This window comes from Bidens hawaiensis, unplaced genomic scaffold (genome assembly GCF_021521415.1).
Source record: "Bidens hawaiensis isolate Kalapana, Puna unplaced genomic scaffold, B.hawaiensis_p1.1 tig00006386_1, whole genome shotgun sequence".
Taxonomy (NCBI): domain Eukaryota; kingdom Viridiplantae; phylum Streptophyta; class Magnoliopsida; order Asterales; family Asteraceae; genus Bidens; species Bidens hawaiensis.
In genome coordinates this window covers 815,481-838,789 of record NW_027491428.1, presented here as the reverse complement: position 1 = coordinate 838,789, position 23,309 = coordinate 815,481, and the positions used below count along the sequence as shown (strand labels likewise).

Here is a 23,309-nt window from a genome sequence, read left to right as displayed (position 1 = left end):
GTTAGAGAAAGAAGGGTTCAGCACCTACTCATCCAATCATCATTATTAGTCGGTTTGAACTTATTATTTTTTGTCATGAATTTATTGTTTGAACATATTTTTTTTTGTTCTTGAGTATGGTTGTTGGCTAAACCCTTAGACTACTTAGGCTTATGATGAACCTACATTGACGTTTTGTTTTGACTTGGGATTATTTACGTTATGGTTTTTATGATTTAGTAAAAGATTTATTTATATTAAATTGATGCATATTGATGCTTAGGATTGTTTGGTGAGTTTTATTCCATAGTTTTCCTTGATTATTGTTTGTCATATGATATGATTGCTATTAGGTTAATTACTTTGTGTTTTTGATTATTTTATGATTGATGTCATGATAAGGTTATATGAATAATATTGTCAAATAAACCTAAGTGTGCTGCTAACCTAAATAGCTGTAAGGTGCTAGGTTATTGATAGATCTTTATTATTTAATCTTGCTAGATTTAGTTCTTCGTAAGGAGTCCGTCTAGGTTTGATTATTTATTATTGTCTATTGAATCAATTAAATATATTAAATTGCCTTTGATTTCCGCGCTGTAAGGTAGGATTTCGTATAAAGGAACTAGATCATAATTAATTAGGTGACCATAAGCGAACTTGATTTTAATACTGGTGTGCATTAAAAATTTATTAGAAACCCATAGGTGTCTTCTTGAGAAGGGTCAGGGGTCCTGTTCGGGTTTTCTTTTAAGTGTCTAATTTACGATCCTGTCCATAACTAAATATTTTCCCGGGTTAATTCATAATTGAAATTTAGGGGATTTTAGCCTAGGTAGTTTTCTCATCATCATCTTATTTTCACAACAAACTTTGTTTTCGTTTAAATTACTTGTTTTCTTAATTAGTTTTTAATTATAGTATTAAATTAGTATTTTAAATAAAAACCCCCCAAACAAATATAATTAATAAGTCGTGTTTTGTAGTCGAGTCTAATTAGCTAATAAATGTAATTTAGAGAGTCTCGTGTGTTCGATATCCGGACTTACTTAGCTTTACTGGAGTTGACCGGTTCACTTGTCGGTTAGTAGTTTAGTCGAGTTTTAGAGAGTCTAGAGTATTAATTAGTGTTTATTTTTAGTTAAATTAGTTAATAGTTATTAAACTACTTTTAGCACATCAATCGCCTCAAGCAATCCCTTGTCAAAAAACAACGTTGCCTCCATCATGTGTACATGTTAGCATGTTCTAAAACCAAAGAAAAGTTTAGCAATACCCATACATGATCGAAGCAAAAGTAACTCACTCCGCGGGTCACCAAGTTTTGGGAGAAGACGCATCAAATCAACAGCATTGGTAGCTCTCTACTTTGCCAACCCCCTAATAAACCTGGTGTCTTTACCAACAGCTTCCCCAAGAAGCTTTACCCCTAATAATGGTCTTCCGATGTCAACAGGGAATAAACCGTCATGAGACTTTGTACCATCACAAGAAGGTAAAAATAGCTTACTTTTCTTAATATTCGTATCAAGACCCAAAGTTGGACCCGTCACCTTAATGATATCCAACACTTTAGCCACCTCCATTAAATCTCGAATGATAGTCTAATCATCAAGATACCAAGCATGAAGAAGAAGAAGCTTGCAATTGTCTCGAATCTGATGTATAGGGGGGGTGTAAAACAAGGGGGAAAACAAGTGGTCCTAATGGGTTTCCTTGTTGAACCCCTGTGGTGGACCAAATATGATCATCCCCAAGATATAGTCTTGATGGCTGCCCATATAAAAGTTCCACCCATCAGGAAACAGAAGGGCATCTGATCCTTACCTCGTGAAGTAAAGCCGATCTATCCACCATATTAAATGCATTAAAAAATCAACTGTAAGCGTTGCAAGAGACCCATCAGTGTGGCGTTCACTCAATATCCTGTTGGCAGTGTTGTAAAAGTCGAATTCCAAGGCCGACTAGTCGGCGACTAGTCAGTCCTCGGACCCCTACCTTGGATACTTTTTCCAAGTCGGCCTGGATTAGTCGGAGGCGGTCAAAGTTGAACTAGTCGGGCAAGGCGGTCAAAAGTCGTGCTAGTCGAGCTATGAATTTCTAAAAGTTGGTAAAAAGTCGGACAAAAGTTGGGCTATGCGGTCAAGAGTCGTGCCAGGCGGGCTAGGGTTCTCTAAAAGTCAGTTAAAAGTCATTCAAAAGTTGCCAAGTCAGCTAGAGTACCCTTTTGAAGTGAATTATGCTTATTTTGACAAATATATAATGTCCAACAATTAATTTTCTTTATATACCATGTCTGAGTGCTCCCTGAGTACTCCGACTACTCTAAACTCCCAAGCCGGCCGCCTAGGGTCCGCATAATGACTTTTGCAACATTGCCAGTTGGCGTTATGTAATATGGCCTCCGCACCACCCGACAACTCTAAGCTGGAAATCATTAAGGTGTTTGGTGATTTCTTTGCCAACACTTTTCATATCAACCTTAGAAACCAAGCGCCTCCGTATAGGACCCACTGCAATAGGTCGAATCCCGTTGTCGGGTTTTAAAAGCGATGTGAGAGGAGCTAACGCGACAAACTCCGCCAAAGTAGACGGGCATCTCCATCCTAACCATAAATTAACTACTGTAGTATGAGGTCAATGGAAATAGCCGACCTTTCTCCACAAAGAGCATCCAAAATATGTTGCACTCTCAAACCGTCCCTTCCACACGAAGTTCCTTTAGGAAACGATTTAATGCAACCAAAGACACTATCAACCTCTGCCATAAGAGGAGGCTCGAAATATGTCATGTTCGACATAGCTGAGGGTTTCTTGTACAGATGTTTAGCCTCTAAAGCCTTTGTGGTATTAGAATTGTATGATGCAACACCGGATGAGCATAACACCTTTATTGCTGCAGTAAAGTGACCATCTGCAACTTTCGAAGACACTGCTTAATGTTATTATTGACAAGATCCCACTCCTTTGTGTATTTTTTTAAAAATTAAAATTTGTATTGTTTCTAAAAATTCTATTTAGTCTTTTTTATTTGTTTCAAATAATTTATTGTATTAATTTGCACATTGGCAAATTCCGTGTAATACATGGGTTCTAAAACTAATTGTAGCTAATAAATTCAGCCACCAGTTTTCCACCTTTTGAAATCTTTTAAAGTTTTTCTTTTCTTTTTTGACGAACGCCAAAATGAAAAAAAAAAGTGCCAAATATATTCATCATATCTACAAACTAAAACAATTGTGGTAGCCTTTCTTTATTTGCAATACTGCAGCTATTAATAGTGAACTATATATATTTTTTAATAGTTTTACTATTACTAACAACACAAATTCATTCATAATAAACAAAGTACAAAGTTGTTTTAGCGAGGAGCTGACATACAATGAAACAGAACTACACTTTACATATTTTCACAATATTCCCCACATGATCCTATAAAAACCTGGTACCCCCAATTCAATTCATATCATAAATTATTGATAATTCCACACTTATAAATCTCATACAATGCCCCCCCCCCCCCTAATGTCAAACTGTTAAGCGTTTAAATCCTTGCAGACCTTCGAAATTCTTAAAATTATTACTATATAGCGGATTTATAGCTTCACCCCCTTTTTTGTATCTAATTTGTTTGTCCTTCGAGATTGATCTCCATGGTTAAATTCATCCTCGTTCCTTATTTACTTATGATCTTTAATTTCCCGTGCCTTTAGCACCTGAACCCAATTTTGACTTTCAATTCTTCCTAGTGCTTGCCTTTAATTATTTGACTTGTCCTAGCACTTGATTCGTCGATTTTTTACCCACCCAAGCTTTCTTGGTATAATTACACCTTTAAGATGGTAATTGAATCCGTTTTAGGGGCACTCACAATTGTTTTACATGTTTGTTATAATTATACCTAAAACAATACTAGGTTTACATGTTTGTTGCAAACCTTGTGCTCGACTAATTTAAGAGCTGTATCGATTTCAGCAAACAAAGTTCATATGAAATTGCATATACAAAGAGGATGAACTTGATAAAATCGTTAAGAGAGGAAACAGCCAATTGCCAAATTGAAAATCCCAAGCAATGGATTCCTAAACAGTGTGTTCGATGTTGTGCTGCAGATCGTCGCCTTAGGAGAGCAATGTTCGATAGGTGAGTACGATGTCTAGGATTTGCGAAGGGAGGAGTACCGAAGGAGATCCGTTGTTCAATAGGAAATAGAAGAGGGTAATTGGATAATTTCATGTGAGTAGGGGGGAATATGTATGTAAGACCCCAAAACCCGGGAGTCAAACAATTGGTCATCATATCCAAAATTTTCAAACATAAAAGTCAAAACGATTTCGATTTATTAAAAACCAGTCAAGAGTTACATGTAGCGGAAAAATAACCAAGTACCAAATCCCAAAACCAGAAAATATGCCCAAAAATCAAAATTTTAGATAAGTGTAATAATAAATGAAAAGAAAACAGTTTGCATTATTAATTCTCCGACTAGATATGCCTTCAACCATCCAGGTAATCTCGAGCACGTCCAAGCAGGAGTCCCCAACTTCTCAATCTGAAAATCAATCTAACATACACACAAAGTCAGCTTAAGTTGAGTGAGTTTACGCTTTGATAAACATCTATAGATCAGTTTGAAATTTATAAATATAAAAATAGTAGAGGAATTCATAAGTAAATAATACAAACTTTTAGAGAAAATAATAAATAAATAAATAATTTTTTCCTCGGTCAAACATGCAACACGGACCTCCTCACCCCGAGTCTTCCTTGAGATATATATTTGACCCGGTCACAAAACAAAATCACGTAACAAGCCTCCTCATTCCAAGTCTTCCTCGAGTAATATATTTGACTCGGTCACGGTTTAACAAAACAAAATCACGTAACACAAGCCTCCTCACCCCGAGTCCTCCTCGAGTAATATATTTGACTCGGTCACGGTTTAATAAAACATAGTCACGTAACACGAGCCTCTTCACCCCGAGTCTTCCTCGAGTAATATATTTGGCTCGGTCACGGTTTAACAAAACCTAAACACGTGATATTGGCCTCTTCACCCCGAGTCTTCCTCAAGTAATATATTTGACCCGATCACGGTTTAGCAAGACGGCGGGCCTCCTCATCCCAAGTCACGAAACACAAAGTTAAGGACTCAAGTAATATATTTGACCCGCTTCAACATAAACATGCAGCACGGGCCTCCTCACCCCGAGTCTTCCTCGAGTAATATATTTGACCCGGTCACAGTTTATCAAAATCATACACATCGATAGACATGTCTACATACATCTTAAACAATCAATCAACTAAATAACATCCTTAAGCATAGCCTTTAGTATATAATTTCAGGAACATATAATTATTGACGAGTCTAATATTATCCTCAAGCATAGGCTATCAATAATATATAGTTTCCAGGAATATATAATTATAAAAGGGCCTAATAATGCCCTCAAGCATAGACTATCGATATAATATATATTTTTCAGAAATATATAATTATAAACGAGTCTAATAATCTCCTCAAGCGTAGGCTATAAATAATATATAGTTTCCAGGAATATATAATTATAAACGGGCGTAATAATGCCCTCAAGTATAGACTATCGATATTATATATATTTTTCATAAATATATAATTATAAACGAGCCTAATGATATCCTCAAGCGTAGACTATCAATAATAAAAATCTTAGCCAATCGATCAACCGACTAATATCATCACGCGTAAACTATAAATAATGAATAGTCTAGGAATTAATACAAGGCCTAATAATATCTTCAAACTACAAATATCCTAGGCATAGGATATAACTTATACATAATTCTAGAAATATACAAATACCGGTAAAACTATACAATATCGTCCAAATAATTTAAACGAGTAAAATCGTAGTAAGGTGTGTATGCTAGCCCAAAACGTAAAAAAGGTAAAAATGGGCATTATGCACTCACCTGGTGTCGTGTGTGATAGATTTTTCTTAAAAGTCAAAGGAATGCACTTAACTCGTTAACAGATACCTAGTACAAGTGTTTATGTTATGAGAGTGTGTTCAATAACACAAGACTCTAAGACTCACGTATGGACACACAAACACAAAATTGACCCGACGACTCGTTGGTGATTTCAATTAATGTTGGTAGGTTCCAAGTTGTTCTAACATGCATCCTATGCCACACCATGATCAAAACATCAAGCATTTGTTATATAATTCAAATCCTGATCAAGCAGTTTGCAAGACTGATTATAGCATGTACAAACGGATTTTATTTAGTAAGTAAAACTTAGAAATAAATTCTACAAAATTTACCATAGTAGAATATATGAATTATGTTTCTCAAACAATTTTTATTATATTTTAATCATGCATATAAAACTCACAATAATTCATTCATTGCAGATAGGTACCAACAGGTTAGCAGATTGCGCAACAAAAAGTATTTTAATGGTTCTCTCAACTCATTTACCCAAATTATTCAAGGCCAATTGAGTTGTCTCCTAAACTCATAATACTAAGTTCCAGAAGTGGAACAAACCCATTTGGCTTTGCCATTAGGGAATGATGGTGTCGGAAAGACAGACCAGAATATTTTTCCCTGAATCAGCTTTGACCTATATTTTTGTATAATCATAAAAACCATTCAAATCTCGTCCAACCTTTCTGGAAGCTAGATTCAAAGTATAACATCATGGAAACAAGAATCGATCAAAAACAATCAATTATCATTGAGTTACAGACCAAACAATAAGCGAGTACGAATCTGTCAGCAAACCGTTATCATCAAAACTCAAACCTCAACATGTTTATGACATCTCTAGGGTCCAATAAACGATTTAATGGTGAAAAAGAAGTTCCTTGACATGGTACTAACCTGGAATTAGTTGGGAGAAGGCTTGATTATGGCTGGAGTGAAGCAAAATCGATGGTGGTGGTGGCGGCATGAATTGCCGATTGCAAGAGTGAGGGGGGGGGGGGGGGACGGCCAAGTTCTTTTAGGTTTAGGAATTTACAATTTTGGCCCTTCCATTTGCAATTTGTGATAACTTGAACCAAAAGATAGTAAATGGACTTTTAAGAAGTACTAAAAAGCCCATCTAGTTGAAAGATTAAATCCCAAATATTTTACAAACCCTACAACCAAACGAAATTAGCGGGTGTTACATACAAATTTAGTCCTTTAAATTATGAGAGGTGATGTCGTGAGCAAAAGGATGGATAAATGGACTTTTAAAACGTACTACAAGGCCCCTAAATTAGAAAGATGAAACCCCCCTTTTAAACAAACTTTTATAAACAATCAAGCCGATTAACGAAAATTTCCGGGCTTTACAATGTAATTAACTTTCAAGGGTTAAGTAAATATGTAATAAGGCCTCTTAACAAGGGGTATATGTAAAAATCCCATTATTAAAATAGAGTTTGAGTTGGGTTAGGATGTGAATGAGTTTAGTATAATTATACGGTTAGGGCTTATAATAATTTGTGTGCTTTTCATTGATTAACAATAAAAGAGCCGAACGAGTTTGCTCAATCTCGTGTTTATGTGTTCGATCAAGATTTTCCAACAGAAGGAAGAAGAGAATTATTTTTGTTACATATCATCCTTTGGAATTCAAGTATATTTATACACACTGTAAAGTATTTAAAAACAAACGTATATGTATACGTATAGTATAGTCATATACTAGTATCATATGGCCATGAAATCCATAATGGATATTCTCATTAATCGTTAAACCGTCTTTGAAGATCCGAATAAACTGGATAGCGTAGGTAGTTTAATCTCACCAACGCTGTTCACCGGGATGTTGAGGTTACCAACGACTGGGAGATCAACTGTGAGAATGATATTTAGTTCATAATCTATATCCCAATCAGCACCAATGTCCTTTATAAGGCTTATTAAAACGCTGTGCGGCACCTTAACCCCCATGTCTAGCATCGTGTTGCCATTCGCCTTTAGCGAGCCAGGGTCCGGGATGGAGCCTTCGGCAATCACCATGATTTCATAAAAAATAGCACATTTGAAATAATCACGGATCTGAAATTGTATATTAGAATCGCATTGATAAAAAAGTAATAATTGTGACTAATTTGTTTGGATTTTTGGTTTTTATTTATACATAAACAAACAATTCATGAACATACACGAACGTAGATGAAAAACAAAAATGAACATAAACGAAAAAACACAAATGAACATAATTCATAAACAAACACCAAATGAAGTCCAGTGCGTGTACAATATTTTTTAAAAAAAATTATGAAATTACATAGTTGAATTGGTTAAAGAAACACAAACAAATGGACATAGACGAAGCATAAACAAACGGAAATAAACGAACGTAAATGAACGTAACTAAAGAATGAAACATGTGTTCGTGTTCATTCGTCTAATTAAAATAAACAAAAAACACTATTCATGCTCATTATATAAATGGACATAAACAAACTTCTAGCCAAACTGCTTGTGAGCAGTTCATTGAACATTCTGTTTGTTTCTTGGCCTAATCATACTGAAAGGATTAGGCATTGATCAAAAGTAATAATCGTGATTCATTCGTTTGAATCAGTCATATTCGAAGAATGATGCATTGATTTCATCATCATTTTGTCCAAAAATAGCGGACTCAAGCATTAACGATCGCATATCTGAATGAATATATAATAAACGCATCGATCAAAAGCAAAAAATCATGATCAATTTGTCTGGATTAATCATATTCATTTGCGATCTATCGATCATTCGATCTACACATTTGCAAATATGTATAGAATCCACAACGTTCATATATGCATGCAACAACATGAACAAAACAGACGAACCTGCCGGCACTTTTGAATGTATACGAGATCTCACATATAGGAATAGCATTGCTGTAAGGATTTGTGACATTGACGTCGGCTTTGTAGGTGATGCATTCGCGGCTGATGTCTTTCAAATCGACGTCTTTCCGGTTTCTTCATGTTGGCGACCTTCTCCGCCACGAATTCCTTGGCCTTGTCTACCAATCCAGCCATCTCTCCGGTGGTGATTATGGAATTAGAGAAAAAAAATGAAAAGGTATGAGTTGGTTGATTTAGATGATGAATTGGTTGTGATTGTTTGTTGTTGAATATATATATATATGTTTGTTATTGATTTTTTGGATGTGGATGGTGATAATTAGACACGTGTTGCTTTATAAATTAGAATTACAAAAGTTTGTTACTTTATATCAATCGATATTAAAAACATATACACAAACTAATGTGTTACACAATATTGATAGTCCTTCCTAAATGTATACACTCAAAAGTCTCAAATCAGTCAAAGACACTGGCTGCACATTTATAGTATGCATATTTATGCATACAAAGTCATTTGTCATAATGTTTTTAGGTATTTACTTTTTTTCGTTGAAGTGAAATGAACATCTCTCTTATGATTCTCAACATGCAATTGGTTTTGAAAAGATCTGACACTTAACATATATAGGTGTATATCTTGTTTAGGACATGTTTTTTTTCCGGTATATTGGTTTTTATTAATCCTAACTATCGTCTTTTGGTCGTTGTCCGTCCTAACTAACGAATTGGCCGCTAACGGTCTCAACTTTTAGCTTATTTCTTCCCGATGGTCACCGACTAACAAAATCCTAACGCTGTTAGTTGCAGGTCGTTGGAAAAACGCTTTTTCCCGGAAAACTCACATTTTTTTTCCTGGAAAACTCTACATTTTTGCCCCAAATATCTTTGTAACTTTGTATCAGACCTTTAGGAACCGTTTTCTAGTAAAAGCCCTAATTAACTAGATCGCCATAACCCGAGAATCATCGTCGGAATCGGTTGGTGGCGCTCAAGTGGTGGTGGTTCGCGGCAATGCTCGGGTGGTGTTTTCTGGGGAAAAAAATGTGACTTTTTCGACAAAAACGTTTTTCCGGCGACCTGCAACTAACGATGTTAGGATTTCGTTAGTTGGCGACTGTTGGGAACAAATACCTTAAAAGTTGAGACCGTCAGCAGCCAATAGCCAATTCGTTAGTTGGGACCGGCAATGACCAAAAGGAGATAGTTGAGATTAATAAAAACCAATATTCGTTTTCTTTTTCCATTAATCACGTGTATTATAAAGTTTCGAGAACTAAATAAAAACTTGTACATAGTAGTTAAATAAAAAGAACATTGATAAATCTGGTTTATTTGCCTTTTCTTACTCTTTCTATAATTTCATAAGTCTCCTAAACCCTAATAAAACAGCAAATATGCATATATTCATTGTATGTATTTAGAAGCAAAAAGAACTATCTATGCCCGATTTTACTTTTAATAAAATAAATCTCAAACATACTGAAATCTAAAACATGAACTTGTGTTTATTTATATTAAAAAAAAGGAAAGAATATAAATAAATACCTAGACTGATATTGATTCAATGATTTTACCCAAATGGCTTAAGAATAAAATGGTGTTGATCAAAATAACCAAAACAGAATGATTAGGTCAGCAAGCTTAAAAAAACTTACAATTTTTTAATTCATCATAAGCAGTTATCTAAACAATAAACCTAATTGCACTATTTATATATAACAAAAAACATTTGGGTTGGACCGATTTAATGAGCCGGATGCTCTTCCATCACAGACCCTCCTCGGAGACCATATGTGGTCGCAGACCAAATACCCAAAAACCAACCAAGGACCCACTTCATAATAGGTAGTCCTTAGCCTCCCGTCGATGAAAGACCGATTAGATGTTTTTTTAACGCTGGTTGTAAATGGTCTAAGCATATGCCTGGGGGCTTACGACCGCTACTCTCCTCCATGTTGGATGCTATCCTCAAGGTACTTGAGGAACCAATATGTTTTTTCCTCCCACGAATGAAGAGTCATTTCTCTCGTTTTCCCCTCTCACAAAAGCACGGTCTTCTTCGACTATTCTCCCCACGAGTGATTCTTTTACTGAAACCCTCTCTCTGGCACGTCATATATATATTTCATCTTAGCCATTTCTTGTCCAGATTGGCTTCTGTGGGGTTCAACGAATCCCATTGACGATGCTCTCACCACAAAGCTAAGTTTAGGTTTTACCCTTAAGTTCATATTAATCCAGATGGACAATCAGATCATTTGATGATAATTAAGGGTAAAAGCTTGAATCGAGCAAAGCCTAACGAGTATGAGTCAAGCTAATGCTTATATTAGAGTTTTGAGGAAATGAGCTAGAGGCCTAAGGTTTAACCAGTGTGAACCTAAACGAATCCATTACCTAGGGAAATAGGGATGGACAAATGTCACCATGCACCGGCACTAGTATTTACCGAATTTCTGTCTAAGTTATTGGTACCGGTACCTGTACCATACCAAACTGAGGATTTCCGGTATCAGTACCGGTATCAAATTTTTGGAAAATTTCAAATCGGGAAATTCGATACCGGTATGGTAACAAACTCATCCATACTATTTATTACCTATAAAAGTATTACATGTTTACATTTTAAATATTATTGTTATATGAATATACATAAAAATTGATTTATATATTAAGTCTTTCTGTTAGATTTTTTAGAAACGACATGCTACAAAATACTTTTTTTTAAACGGCTAATATCTTATTTTTATACACCAGTTTTTATACCATGTTACAAGTGAAACTAGAACCCACAACCAGTTGGTTAAAACCCAACACCCCAAGCTAGTAGTTACAAAATACATAATCCCAAGTCCGTATAGACTACAGTCCCAAGGCCAAAAGCGGTAGTAAACAAATTTTAACCGGTCCAGATCCCGGTTCCATTGGTCTCAACTTCCCTGTTTGAGTTTCATCCCTGGATAGCTTCACTAGTCATGTTTTCTTGAAGAGAACTTGCTACCTCTCCGCAACTTCTTACGTATCATTAAATCCCTAGAAAGACCTCAAGGATACAAGCACGACGAGATGAGTTGCTCATTAGTTACTTGAGATTTGTTTGCGCTCATATCAAGCTGGGCTTTAATGAGTTCGAGCTTGAGCTTTATACACCTAGCTTGACTGGACTCGCAAGCCTAAACGAGCAATATAAATATAATAACTTTTATTTAAAATAGCAAATATATATTATACAACTCATTTACACCCTAGATATGTAAACGGAAGTGCAAAACACAAATACAAGCCTGTATGGAACTCAAACAGAACATCAAAATTCTACTGTAAAAAACTTGGCCCAAGGGAGCGTCACACGATCCAACTAGAAATCCGACTAGTATGGAACTATTTAACTAGAAGCAAAAACGGATAAATAAGTCAAAACCTTGGGTTCAGAAAAGCGGCTTCTTGCCGTTTAACAATCCCATCAGATGATCTAAAACATGAGTCCCGCCATCACGTAGACCCGAGTGCATGTATTCATTAGTTACCCAGGGCCGAATGCCTGCTATCTCTGCAGCCGTCTCCATTGCCAGGTTGAAGTTAACAAACATATCTTCATAATAAACTGCAGCAGCAACCGGCACCTGTCCAGTTTTTCAAAATTACATCAAATTCAGAAATCAAAATCCAGAAAAATATATAAAAACATTTTTATATAGAAAAACCTGGCAATTTCATATGTACTCCCGAAAAGTGAAAACTTGCATGATATCATAATGTCATATTTAACAAAAAAAACTAATATCAAAGGCACCCATTCAAAATACTAACTTTCATTCAATGTATACATTTTATAATATGACCATTATACCCTTCTCTATCTCCTGACACTCCAAATTCTCATATCCTAATGCAAGTTTTAAAGGAAAGATATGAATGTCATAAATTTGAAAATGGGAATATTTGATAATTTAGGAGTGTTCTCACGGTCCTATGTGGCCCGGTCTTTTTGAAAATTATAGGCCAAACCGCTAACTGCGATTTCAGGAAACAACAAACCAAACCGATCCGGTGTGGTGGGTGGGTCGGCTAGATCGGCTTTTAAAATGATAAAAATAGTTCATGATTGTAACACATACATATAACTATATGTTCCAAAAATGAAAAAAAAAATCATGTATAAATAATGAAAGTTAAACAACCGGTTCCAAGTTCCAAACCAGAAATAGTCAAAACCGAACCGTTTGGATCTCAAACTGTCTAATGTGGTTCTGGAGTTCAGGCTGGACAGTTCGAGCAGTAATGAACACCCGTATTTGATATTATGATTTTTTATTGTTGGATAAACATGATATTGCACCATGTTTTGGGAGAGAGAAGAAATTATCCCTAGAAAATGCATACCGTGTTCTTATTCAATGCTGATTTGTTATACAGAGGAGGCCAATCTTTCTTCTCAGCCAACAAATTAGCCGCTTCCTTAAATGGCCTCAAAGCATGAATTTCATCAAACATCCATGGGAACACCATCTGAACCAAGCAAACGGTCAAATGCCTTTAAATTTAAACATGTTGCAATAAAAGTGTTTTCTTGAATACCTCTCCCGTGAGATAAACAGGCCGGCCTTCTTTAGCAGCCTTTACAGCATCAAGTTTATGCTCATGTTCTACCCTTACTCGGTGAGCAGCCCACCGTGATGCAGCCCCCTTTGCGTTACAATCAAGATAAAGTTAAAACAATAAATTATCAAATAATAAATTGAATTTTGTTTATTTTGTGCACTCACCTGACAATATATAGACTCGTGCAAAAGAGCATACAGTGGGTTTGTATCAAACGAAAGCCACGCCTCAAACTGTACATGAGTGACGTGTCAGCAAAAAACTATTTACAGGCATAAAAGGTAGAGACGAAAGGAAACATGTTGTTACCGCGTTCAAGAAGTAATAACTGATTTGTTTCTTTGCTCCAGGAAAGATGGCCGGGTCCCACACTCTTTCGAACCTAAACAAAGAACACGGCATCAAAAAAACTAGGGGCGCACGCCGCACATGCAACCAAGAAAAACCATTTCGTGACCAAAATAACTGGCATAACCGAGCCTAACCCAAAATTTTTAGGCCCAAATGCGCAGTAATCAACTAATTATTAATTAAAAAAAAATTACGCACCCAAAGTTTCAGGCTCAAATTCATTACTTTTTTGGGGCCAATTTATTGAGCCCAAATGGCAAATCCAAAAAAAAAACCGAACCGAACTCATTGATTAACAGTTAATCAGTTAATAAGTCAAACAATGCGCTTATATAGAGACATACAAGAGTATTAAGAAACAGAAGTGAGTTAATAAAGGCATACAAGTAATGCAAGCGCTCAAAACCCGTGCTAGACCCTAAGCCTGTAAGTCCAAGGAGTTGTAGGCCTCGAGGGGTTAATAAACCACCAGATGGAAGAGGAACCTATAATATACAAAAACACACGATTAGAGACAATGCGATATATATTTTAATATGAAAAAGTTTTAGAATTGTTTATAAAACTCACCCCGCCCCCCTCGGACTCCTGTAAATAAATTACAACATCACGAATAATCTCAATATCCTGAGGGTATCTCTTGTAGTATTTCTCATTTTGGGTGATGATAGGACCGATGCAAGCATTGTACACCGCCTCTGCTGTACATCCATCACCGATTGGCGGGATTCCACCTGTTAGATAGACTTCTTTCAGCCCTTTTGGTGCAAAACTGAGGTAGGTTACTCCACAAAAGCCACCAAAACTCTATGCATGGAAATAGATAGTTGTTAATACATAGTGTAAACTTTAATGCAATAACTTCCACCGGCTAAATGGCGATTAGCCATGGTCAGCTTTCTAATCACACTTAATTTGCAATTTCAAAAAGGGAAAACTTTACCAACTAGTAACCAAGTGTTCCACTAAAGTCACTCAGATATCTTTTGTTTATCTAAAGTCACATAACTTTCATTATATGTTCAAATCCAGCGTAATATAGTGTAGTAATAAGTACTCTAGTTCAAAAGTTATAGTGTAATAATAATTACTCTAGTGTTAACATAATTACTCTAGTTATTTGTACACTTCTCAGGATTAAAGCCATTTGTATTTGATCCAAACCCATGAAACATATATGAATCTTGATTTCTAGTAAGTGATATTTTTTTTCAACTAACTTGAAGAAGAAGATAACAGTGAAGAAAAGAATTCACTAAATAATAACCAGGTTTCATAATTGTTAAAACTTAAGTCAAATTGGAAAAAAAAAATCATCACTAAATGGTAACAAATATTAATATACGTTTCATTTAGCTCACTTAATTTTCATAAACATTAAAATTTATAAAAATAATTGCAAAGGATTGGAACACCTAATGAAAGTAAATTGGAAAAACAAAAACTTCGAGTGACTTTAGTGGGACACTGGGAAAACTTGATTAGTATTGTTCAAATTTACCCATTTTAGAAAACATAAAACTTTAGAATATGTTAATAAGAAGATTCAAATTACTAAAAATTTTGTTAGGGGGGTATTGGCTGGCCAGATCACCTTGTCAACATGGTGTCATGGCAATGACAACCATATTGACTTAATTGCTGACGTGGCGGTTTCCAGATAGAAGCTGGTTAAGTTACAAGAATGCCCTGGACGGAAACTTTTTAAAAGTTCAAGCCTTTTGTGAGTGTAAACAAAGTGTGGCGCCCCAAATAGAAATCCAACAAAAGCACATTACTTCTTTGTGCAATTTACACTGCTAAATATAAAATAAACATTAAGAACAAAAACAGTTATTATAACTGACCCAAAACCTTCCAAGGACCATCTTCGGGAACAAGATGTTTCCTAATAAATTCAGCATCATTCACAATATTATCAGCCCGAAAGTATTGCAAGTAATCAACCAACTCTTGTGCAGATTTCATTTGAAGCATAGATGATGTGGTCAAAGGAGTCGACAACCCTGTTCCTCGCTGCATTTGATCACATCAAAAGAGAGTAAATAAGTTAAACTAACATATTAACGTGTCTATTTAATAGTAAAAGTTTAGCAAACATGCCTGATCCAATAGAATAACACGGTGTGCTTCACATGCTTTACTCAACCACCCGCTAGATTCAGTTGGCCTTGGTGATTCAAAACCCGGTCCACCTTGTAAGTATAACAGGTATGGCATATCTTGATCTTCCTTTCCAACTGCACTTCCATCAGTTTATGTAAAAAGCAAAACTTGAAACCCTAATTGTCACACTGTCACTCTAATAGTTGTTCAAGCTTCAAAATTTATATCAAAATCAAGATTCAACAAGTTTTTCACATAGAACTTATGAATTTACACAAAATTCAACTTATAATTAGAATAATAAGAAAACTCTGATGTAATGTCAAACTATTTGGGATTGTAGTTAAAGTAAGATCAGTTGTGTTGCAAAATTTGAGATTAGGCGCGGTACGGCTGCAAACGAACCGAACCGAATTAAACGAAGCCTTGTTCATGTTCATTCGCTTAGCATTAAACATGTTCACAAACGGTTCATGAACGCTAACCTAATGGAAAATCATGTTTGTGTTCGTTCGTTAAGGAATTGAACTTGCTTACGAACAATTCACGAACACAAATGAAAATGTGCTATTTAAGAAAAAAAGAGAAATATAACGTTCTTAATCCAAAACATTTGACATAATCACCTTAACTAAGTATAAAGTTAAGCACTTGAGATAATAATAATAATCATAAGCATTATCATCCCCCAATCGGCGGTTTTATTTTGATAATGCCAACGAAGCACAAGTTAGATTTATTGTTAGTTAAAAGCATGACTTTATAAAACAAACCACTAACGAAACAAACTGAACATAAAGAATAAAATTATAAAATTTAAATGTTATGTTTGTTATTACAAATAAACTATTATAAAAATATAAAAGAAACCTATAACTAACGAACATAAACAAACGGTAAACAAACACAATACCTAACATTCACAAACACAAATAAGCGAACACAACCTCTGTTCATGTTTGTTCATTTAACTAAACGAATGAACGTAAATGAACTTCCCGTCGAACAGTTCACGAACTGTTTGCTAAATGTTCGGTTCGTTTACAATCCTAATCAGACCTCAAAAATTGTTACCAGTCAAAATTGGTCAAACTTCGATCAAAACCTAACAAATTTGGTCAAATCTTTAAAACGATTATACTTATTTAGAAAAATTATATGTAAAATTTTGTGTGTGTGCATAATTATGAAAAATGACATACACAATTCAATCCGGTTAATCCGTATTAATCGTTAGTGACTAAATTTTCAACTAACACGTATGATAACGAATCCAAAGAGTAAAAATGAAGAAACTCAAGTACCAGAAGGTATTAATTAACTAATAGCATAGCACCAAACTTAGAAATCACTTAGCATGTACGTTATTGTTATTATTATTATTATTATTATTATTCATTCCTAAATAAATAAATAAAAGCAGTGAATGACCAGAAACAGCCTCGCGAGCGAAGACGGAGATCTTAGGAGACTGAGGGTGGGAGTAATCGAGTGGGACCGTGAAGTGGTGGTCTCGAAGACGGAGGTCCGGAACGGAGTACCAAGGTCCGGTGACGTGGTGGTTCATGGTGGATCTGAATCTGATGATGCAAGTGTTTAGATTTAGGGCGAGTTGTTGGAAGGTGGAAGAGTTTGAGTAATACTGATAGTCAGTCAACCTGTCACTTATCCGTTTTGACTTTTTTACAATTTCACGGGACTAGTTGTTATTTTATTATTAGTTTCATATACCTATCGTGTTTCTATTTCTACTTGGCTATTTAAAAACCTCGAATCAAATTAGGTAAAAAGGCTTAATTTAAAATAACATAACTTGAGCTGACTCATTTTCATAACGAAGGAAGTATGATCTCCGGTTCTATCTCTAAGGCTTTCGATTTTACCACCAGTGAGCCCTCGTACGGTTGAGGTTTCCCTAAAACTAAAAATAACTTTGAGAAACTTAAGGTCTTCGTACGATTTCGTTGGATCAGCTGATGGTGTCTTTTGTCATTAACTCACCCTGTACAGTGTACCTAACTCCCTATTTGTTGACAGTTACAAAAAAAAATTAAATGATTGTTTGTTTAGATCACTCCCATTGGGAGTTACTTAGTCGGTTGAGTACAAATGATTAAAGAAAAAAAGGAAATTCAATAATATCTCACAACTTAGTTGTTGGACCGACCGGCAGTCGGTTGAGTCTGACACAAACAACACACTTGATTTAATTCAATTTTAAATGAGAAACTGTATTACTTGGCCTCTTATTTTATATTTAAAACATAATAAAATATCAAGCAAGCATGTTGCTAATAAAACACAGTAAAATTAGAGTATCATACTTAAAACATAACACACTAAAACTGAAACGAGTTCGGTTATTTTTTATTTTTTCATTGAAGGTTCGGTTGTTGCACGAACAAGTACGGATTCGATTATATTTAATTCTCAGTTTATATTATATTGTTTTACTTTATATTAAAGTTTAAATTATATTTTATAATAAAAGAAAATTGGTTTGGTTGGGTTGTTAATGAGAGTTGAAAATTTAGGTTTATAGGTGGATGAGAAAGAAATTAATATTTTAACAAATAGTTAGGTCCGGTTGGGTTGTGAATGAAAATAGAAGGTAAGGGTGAATAAAAAATCATTAACCTAACAAACTGAGGGGCTCCGTCCGTCCGGACTTGTGGCCGGCTCAGGCTACATTTAGCCAGTGAGAGCCACATATGAAATACCCGGTATTACTTAGTTGTCGTTCCAAAAAAAAAAACAAACAACTTCAGAATATTTTTAAAAGCCAAACTAGAGTTTTGTTTGGATTATACTTGGTTTAAATACCAAACTAGAAAACTCACCAATCAAAGCCAAACCAAACCAAACCAAACCTATGTAGCCCACCAACATCTACATAACACTTATGCTGTGTTCCAGAGTTTAATTTAACGAGAGGTGAGAAAAGATTTGGAGAGAAATAAACAAAATTGGTGTTCCAAAGTTTTTTTAATGAAAAGAAGAGAAAAGAAGAAAAATGAAGACAATAGGTTTTTAGTGTATTTATATTTCTTTCCAATTCTTTCCAAATTGGAAAGAAATTGAGAGGAGAAAAGAGATAACCTACAAAATTGGTAAAAATGTAAATTTATTTTCTATTCCTCTCTACTCGGGAACACATAAAATAATTAATATTCTTTCCTTTTCTCTTCTTTTTATTAAACTCGGAAACACGAAATCATTTTTTTTTTCTTTCCTTTCCTTTCTATCTTAATTTCCCATTTTTCTCTTCTATCTTTAATTTAAACTTGGGAACACAGGGTTAGCTCTCATGTTTCAGAACCTGCAACATCAAATTAGTAATCTCCACCACATTAAATTAACTTCACCACCACTCACCACCATTCCACCACCCACCCACCCACCCACCCAATGGCCGCAATCTTCAACAGAATACTCTCAAAACCAAAACCCACTTCCAAAATCTCCGCTTACATACAATTCATGAGCAACGTACCAGAAAGCACCGTCTACGGCGGCCCAAAGCCTCAAAATCCTGACCAGAGAGTGACATTAACCAGCCTACGGAAGAAACATAAGCAAGGTGAGGCGATTACGATGGTGACGGCCTACGATTACCCGTCGGCGGTGCATTTGGACAGTGCCGGGATTGATATTGCGCTTGTGGGTGATTCGGCGTCGATGGTGGTTCATGGTCATGACACCACGTTGCCGATTAGTTTGGAGGAGATGCTGGTGCATTGTCGGGCCGTTGCGCGAGGGGCGAAACGGCCCTTGCTTGTTGGGGATCTCGCGTTTGGGACTTATGAGTCTAGTTCTCAACAGGTAGTGTGGTTTGGTTTGACCTTTGACTAAAAAAGTCAAAGTTGTATGTTTGTTGGAATACAGGGTGAAAAAGTAGTTAAACGGGTCGTATGGTAGTATACTGGGTACTAGTGCGAAAATGATCATGTGGGCCATATTAGGGCCGAATAATAGTATTGTACTATCTGTATTATGTGTTTGACTAACAAAGAAATTGACTGATGTGACGACTAGCAAAGAGATAGGGCCAAAAAGGTCATATGGGCCGACAAGCAAGTTGGACCCATTCTTGTGAGATTTGAATTCAGTATGCAAAACTGCATTTTTGACTATATGTAAGATTAATGTGATTCATGACACCATATCTCGCATAGATTCATCTATAGAATGAATATATTTAATTTAAGGTTTAGCTGAGTTCAGGTAGAGACATGACCAAAGGTTTAAGTATTTCATGAATCTATTTAAGGTTTGGTTGTTGGTTTGACTGTTGACCAAAAAAGTCAAAGTTACATATTCTTTAGAACATAAACGCACTATCCAGACACTGTTAGCGTGTTATATGGTTTGTTTGATAGGGAAAAAAGTGGTCAAGTGGGTCATATAGGTTGAATGCCATTTGATTGACAAAGACAGATATGACCACTGACAAAGACATAGGGTCCGCTCTTGTGATATTTGAATTTGAATTCGGTATGTTTGACTTTTGAGGTCGAAATAATACGAGAAAATCACAAAAATAATTGTTTGGTTGATTGTGTTTTAATCACGTATAATGCCTTTTCCCATTAATGATGACTTCAAACTGATGTGATACATGACACTATATCTTGTATAGACTCGTATGTGTATTGTTATTTGTGTATTGATTCACGTTATATAATGAAAACATTTAGGGTTTAGGTGAGTTAAAGTAGATACACGACCAAAGATTAGCGTATGCCATCATGACATACGAAACCTCAGTGATACTCCAGATCATTGTCATGGATGTGTAAACTTGTTCTGATTTGACAATAGAGGCCATGACTACTTTTGTAAATTTCTATTGTAATATACTAGAGTTGACTCAGAGATCTAATGGCTTAAGAGAAAACATCAATAAAACATGAAAGAGTCGAATGCTAGTGTCAAGGTCAGGCTTTAAAAGTCCAAAATCTGAACCTGAAAAGTCAAAATCATGGTTTTCTTTTTCATTTAATCTTTAATAGCATCAAATCTTTAATCTTTAATACGCATGTGTCAAGGTCAAGGCCAAGCTTTAAAGAACCCGAAAAGTCAAAACCATGGTTTCCTTATTATTTATACATTTGAGTGATTTTCTTGTATTTCATATGAAGAATAATTAATATCACTATTTTTCTTCCGCGCAGGCCGTTGATACAGCAGTCAGAGTATTAAAAGAAGGCGGAATGGATGCAACCAAACTGGAAGGGGGTGCACCGTCAAGAATTTCGGCTGCAAAACACATTGTTGAAGCCGGGATTGCAGTAATGGGGCATGTAGGGTTGACCCCTCAAGCCATTAGCGTTCTTGGTGGATTTAGACCTCAAGGGAGGAATGTTCTCAGTGCTGTCAAGGTCCTCAAGTTGTCATCTGATATAAAGAAATGAGGTACAGTTTGACTTTTGAGGTCAAACTTATGGCTTCCGTGGTCAAAAATTGATATGGCTTTTCGACTTTTCTCATTAATAATAATTTAAACGTTTTGCGGTTGTAGAATCTATTTCACAGATTAGTGTACTTGACATTTATATTTTTTGTCAAAATTCTATGACGGAAAACATCGTTTGTTCGCAAAAGTCAAATATACCAGCTTTTGGGACGTATAAATGTATTTTGATCAAGTGATTGAATAGATGTTTATCTGTTCTGTAGGCTATAATTTGACATTATAGAAAGGATGCATAATATGACTTTTGAAGTCAAACGTTTTGTTTTCAGTTTCCTAGAATCTGACACGGGTTGTTGTTCATATTGCAAGAAAAATATTCCCATATGTAGAATTTGTTTAAATAATTTAGTGGATTTTGTTAACATTTTGTCAAAGATCAAAGAAGCCACATATCATTTGAAGCTGGAAAAGTGCATGTTTGACTTTAAAAGTCAACCATTTTTGACTTTCCAGTTGTCATATTGCAAGAAAAATATTCCTATTTGATAATCCATTAAATAATTTGGCAGATTTTCATACATTCTCTCGAAGTTAAAAGAAGCCATATCAATTTTGAAGCCAGAAAAGTCCATGTTTGACCTCAAAAGTCAAACTGTACCTCTTTTTGATACATGTAAACATTCCAAATGACATAAGACCTGTAGGTTGTGGAGACGGCACTAGCATTACAGGAAGCCGGTTGTTTCTCTGTTGTTCTTGAATGTGTGCCTGCACCAGTGGCTGCAGCCGCCACTTCTGTTCTTCAAATACCCACCATCGGTATTGGGGCGGGCCCTTTTTGCAGTGGACAGGTTCATATATTTTCTTGATGATAGATTAATTTGATTATAAACCCTAAGTTCCTTGCACAACTAGAAAATGGTTATATAAGTTTAACACATATAAGAAAATTAATATATTTGTGATTTTCTCTTCTTTAAATGTATATGTTATTAAAATTTGCGTGTGGATAAAATAACCTTTGAGCAATAACTATGGATGCTCTTCATTGTTATCTATTAATTGATGCAGGTTCTTGTTTACCATGATCTCTTGGGAATGATGCAGCATCCACATCACGCAAAGGTTTGCATCAAATATAAAACTATATTCTTGATTCGTTTTACTCCGTATTATGAAAGTTGCAAACAACTTGCCATTTCTGACAAGTTTTCAGCTTACAATTGTGTGTTTGTATAGCAGGGGTGTGAACGAGCCAAACTTGAGCTCGAGTTAGGGTCGTTTAACTCAACACAGATCAACTTTGGCTCGCCTCCAGCTCTATATCCAATGATCGAGCTCAGCTCGGGTTCGACTCGTTTATTATTTGATTATTTTGTATTGCATATATAATTTTCTTTTATATTTTATATAACTGTAATTTTATATAAATAATATGATATATTATTTACTTATTTTTATCATAATTATACATTTAATAACTAGTAATATTATTATGACATTTATTATTATATAAGCATTATTATATTTGTATAAATAATAGGCTAATAATAGGCTTAGGAGCCTAGTCAAGTTCAGTATATGCAGCTCAGGCTCATTTATTAAGCGAGCTTCATTCGTTAAAGCTTGTCTCGATTCGAGATTTTAATGAGCCAATCATTATTTTTATAGGTTACTCCAAAGTTCTGCAAGCAGTTTGCTCAAATAGGCGAAGGAATAAACAAAGCTTTATCAGACTACAAGCAAGAAGTCGAAAACCGTTCATTTCCAGGGGTGGCCTACAGCCCGTACAAAATCAATCAGGCCGAGGTTGATGGGTTTTCGAAGGAACTGCAAAAAATGGGATTGGATAAGGCTGCCGCCGCCGCGGCAGAGGCGGCTGACAACCTTGAGGCATGTAAGAAGATTTAAACTGCAGAATTGTAGCATTAGTTTTAAGTTAGAATGCCAGTCTTGTGGAGTTAAACTTCATGCTATACAGTTATTATTACATTCACATTATC

The 23,309-nt window shown here is 35.4% G+C and overlaps 2 protein-coding genes and 1 pseudogene across 2 annotated transcripts; 1 reads left to right on the top strand and 2 right to left on the bottom strand.

Moving 5' to 3' along the window:
* Positions 1-7,713: 7,713 nt before the first annotated feature.
* LOC143632235 (late embryogenesis abundant protein Lea14-A-like) lies at positions 7,714-9,002 on the bottom strand (annotated as a pseudogene).
* A 3,247-nt stretch (positions 9,003-12,249) lies between these two features.
* LOC143632233 (uncharacterized) lies at positions 12,250-18,779 on the bottom strand. Its single transcript, XM_077100800.1, has 11 exons — positions 18,714-18,779; positions 17,322-17,589; positions 15,888-16,024; positions 15,629-15,800; positions 14,355-14,593; positions 14,169-14,269; positions 13,743-13,815; positions 13,598-13,666; positions 13,410-13,517; positions 13,215-13,340; positions 12,250-12,454 (listed from the first exon to the last, which is right to left on the bottom strand). Exons 1-11 carry the CDS (start codon positions 18,777-18,779, stop codon positions 12,260-12,262), a joined length of 1,554 nt encoding a protein of 517 aa, XP_076956915.1. The 3' UTR covers positions 12,250-12,259.
* Positions 18,780-19,260: 481 nt separating this feature from the next.
* Positions 19,261-23,271, top strand: LOC143632218 (3-methyl-2-oxobutanoate hydroxymethyltransferase 1, mitochondrial-like). The gene is made up of 5 exons (XM_077100788.1): positions 19,261-19,712; positions 21,065-21,271; positions 22,011-22,157; positions 22,378-22,431; positions 22,978-23,271. The coding sequence occupies exons 1-5, from the start codon at positions 19,299-19,301 to the stop codon at positions 23,215-23,217; spliced, it is 1,062 nt and encodes a 353-aa protein (XP_076956903.1). The 5' UTR covers positions 19,261-19,298; the 3' UTR covers positions 23,218-23,271.
* Positions 23,272-23,309: the final 38 nt, after the last annotated feature.

Bases quoted from the DNA above. Each gene is read 5' to 3' on its own strand.
- LOC143632218 (XM_077100788.1), top strand. From the start codon at position 19,299: ATGGCCGCAATCTTCAACAGAATACTCTCAAAACCAAAACCCACTTCC. The intron at 21,272-22,010 runs GTCCTCAAGTTG...TAAGACCTGTAG, and splicing joins ATGTTCTCAGTGCTGTCAAG to GTTGTGGAGACGGCACTAGC. The intron at 22,432-22,977 runs GTTTGCATCAAA...TTATTTTTATAG, and splicing joins AGCATCCACATCACGCAAAG to GTTACTCCAAAGTTCTGCAA.
- LOC143632233 (XM_077100800.1), bottom strand. From the start codon at position 18,779: ATGTTGGTGGGCTACATAGGTTTGGTTTGGTTTGGTTTGGCTTTGATT. The intron at 17,590-18,713 runs GTATTTAAACCA...AATAACAACTAG, and splicing joins TTGGTGAGTTTTCTAGTTTG to TCCCGTGAAATTGTAAAAAA. The intron at 14,594-15,628 runs AGTTATAATAAC...ATTTCCATGCAT, and splicing joins TCCTTGGAAGGTTTTGGGTC to AGAGTTTTGGTGGCTTTTGT.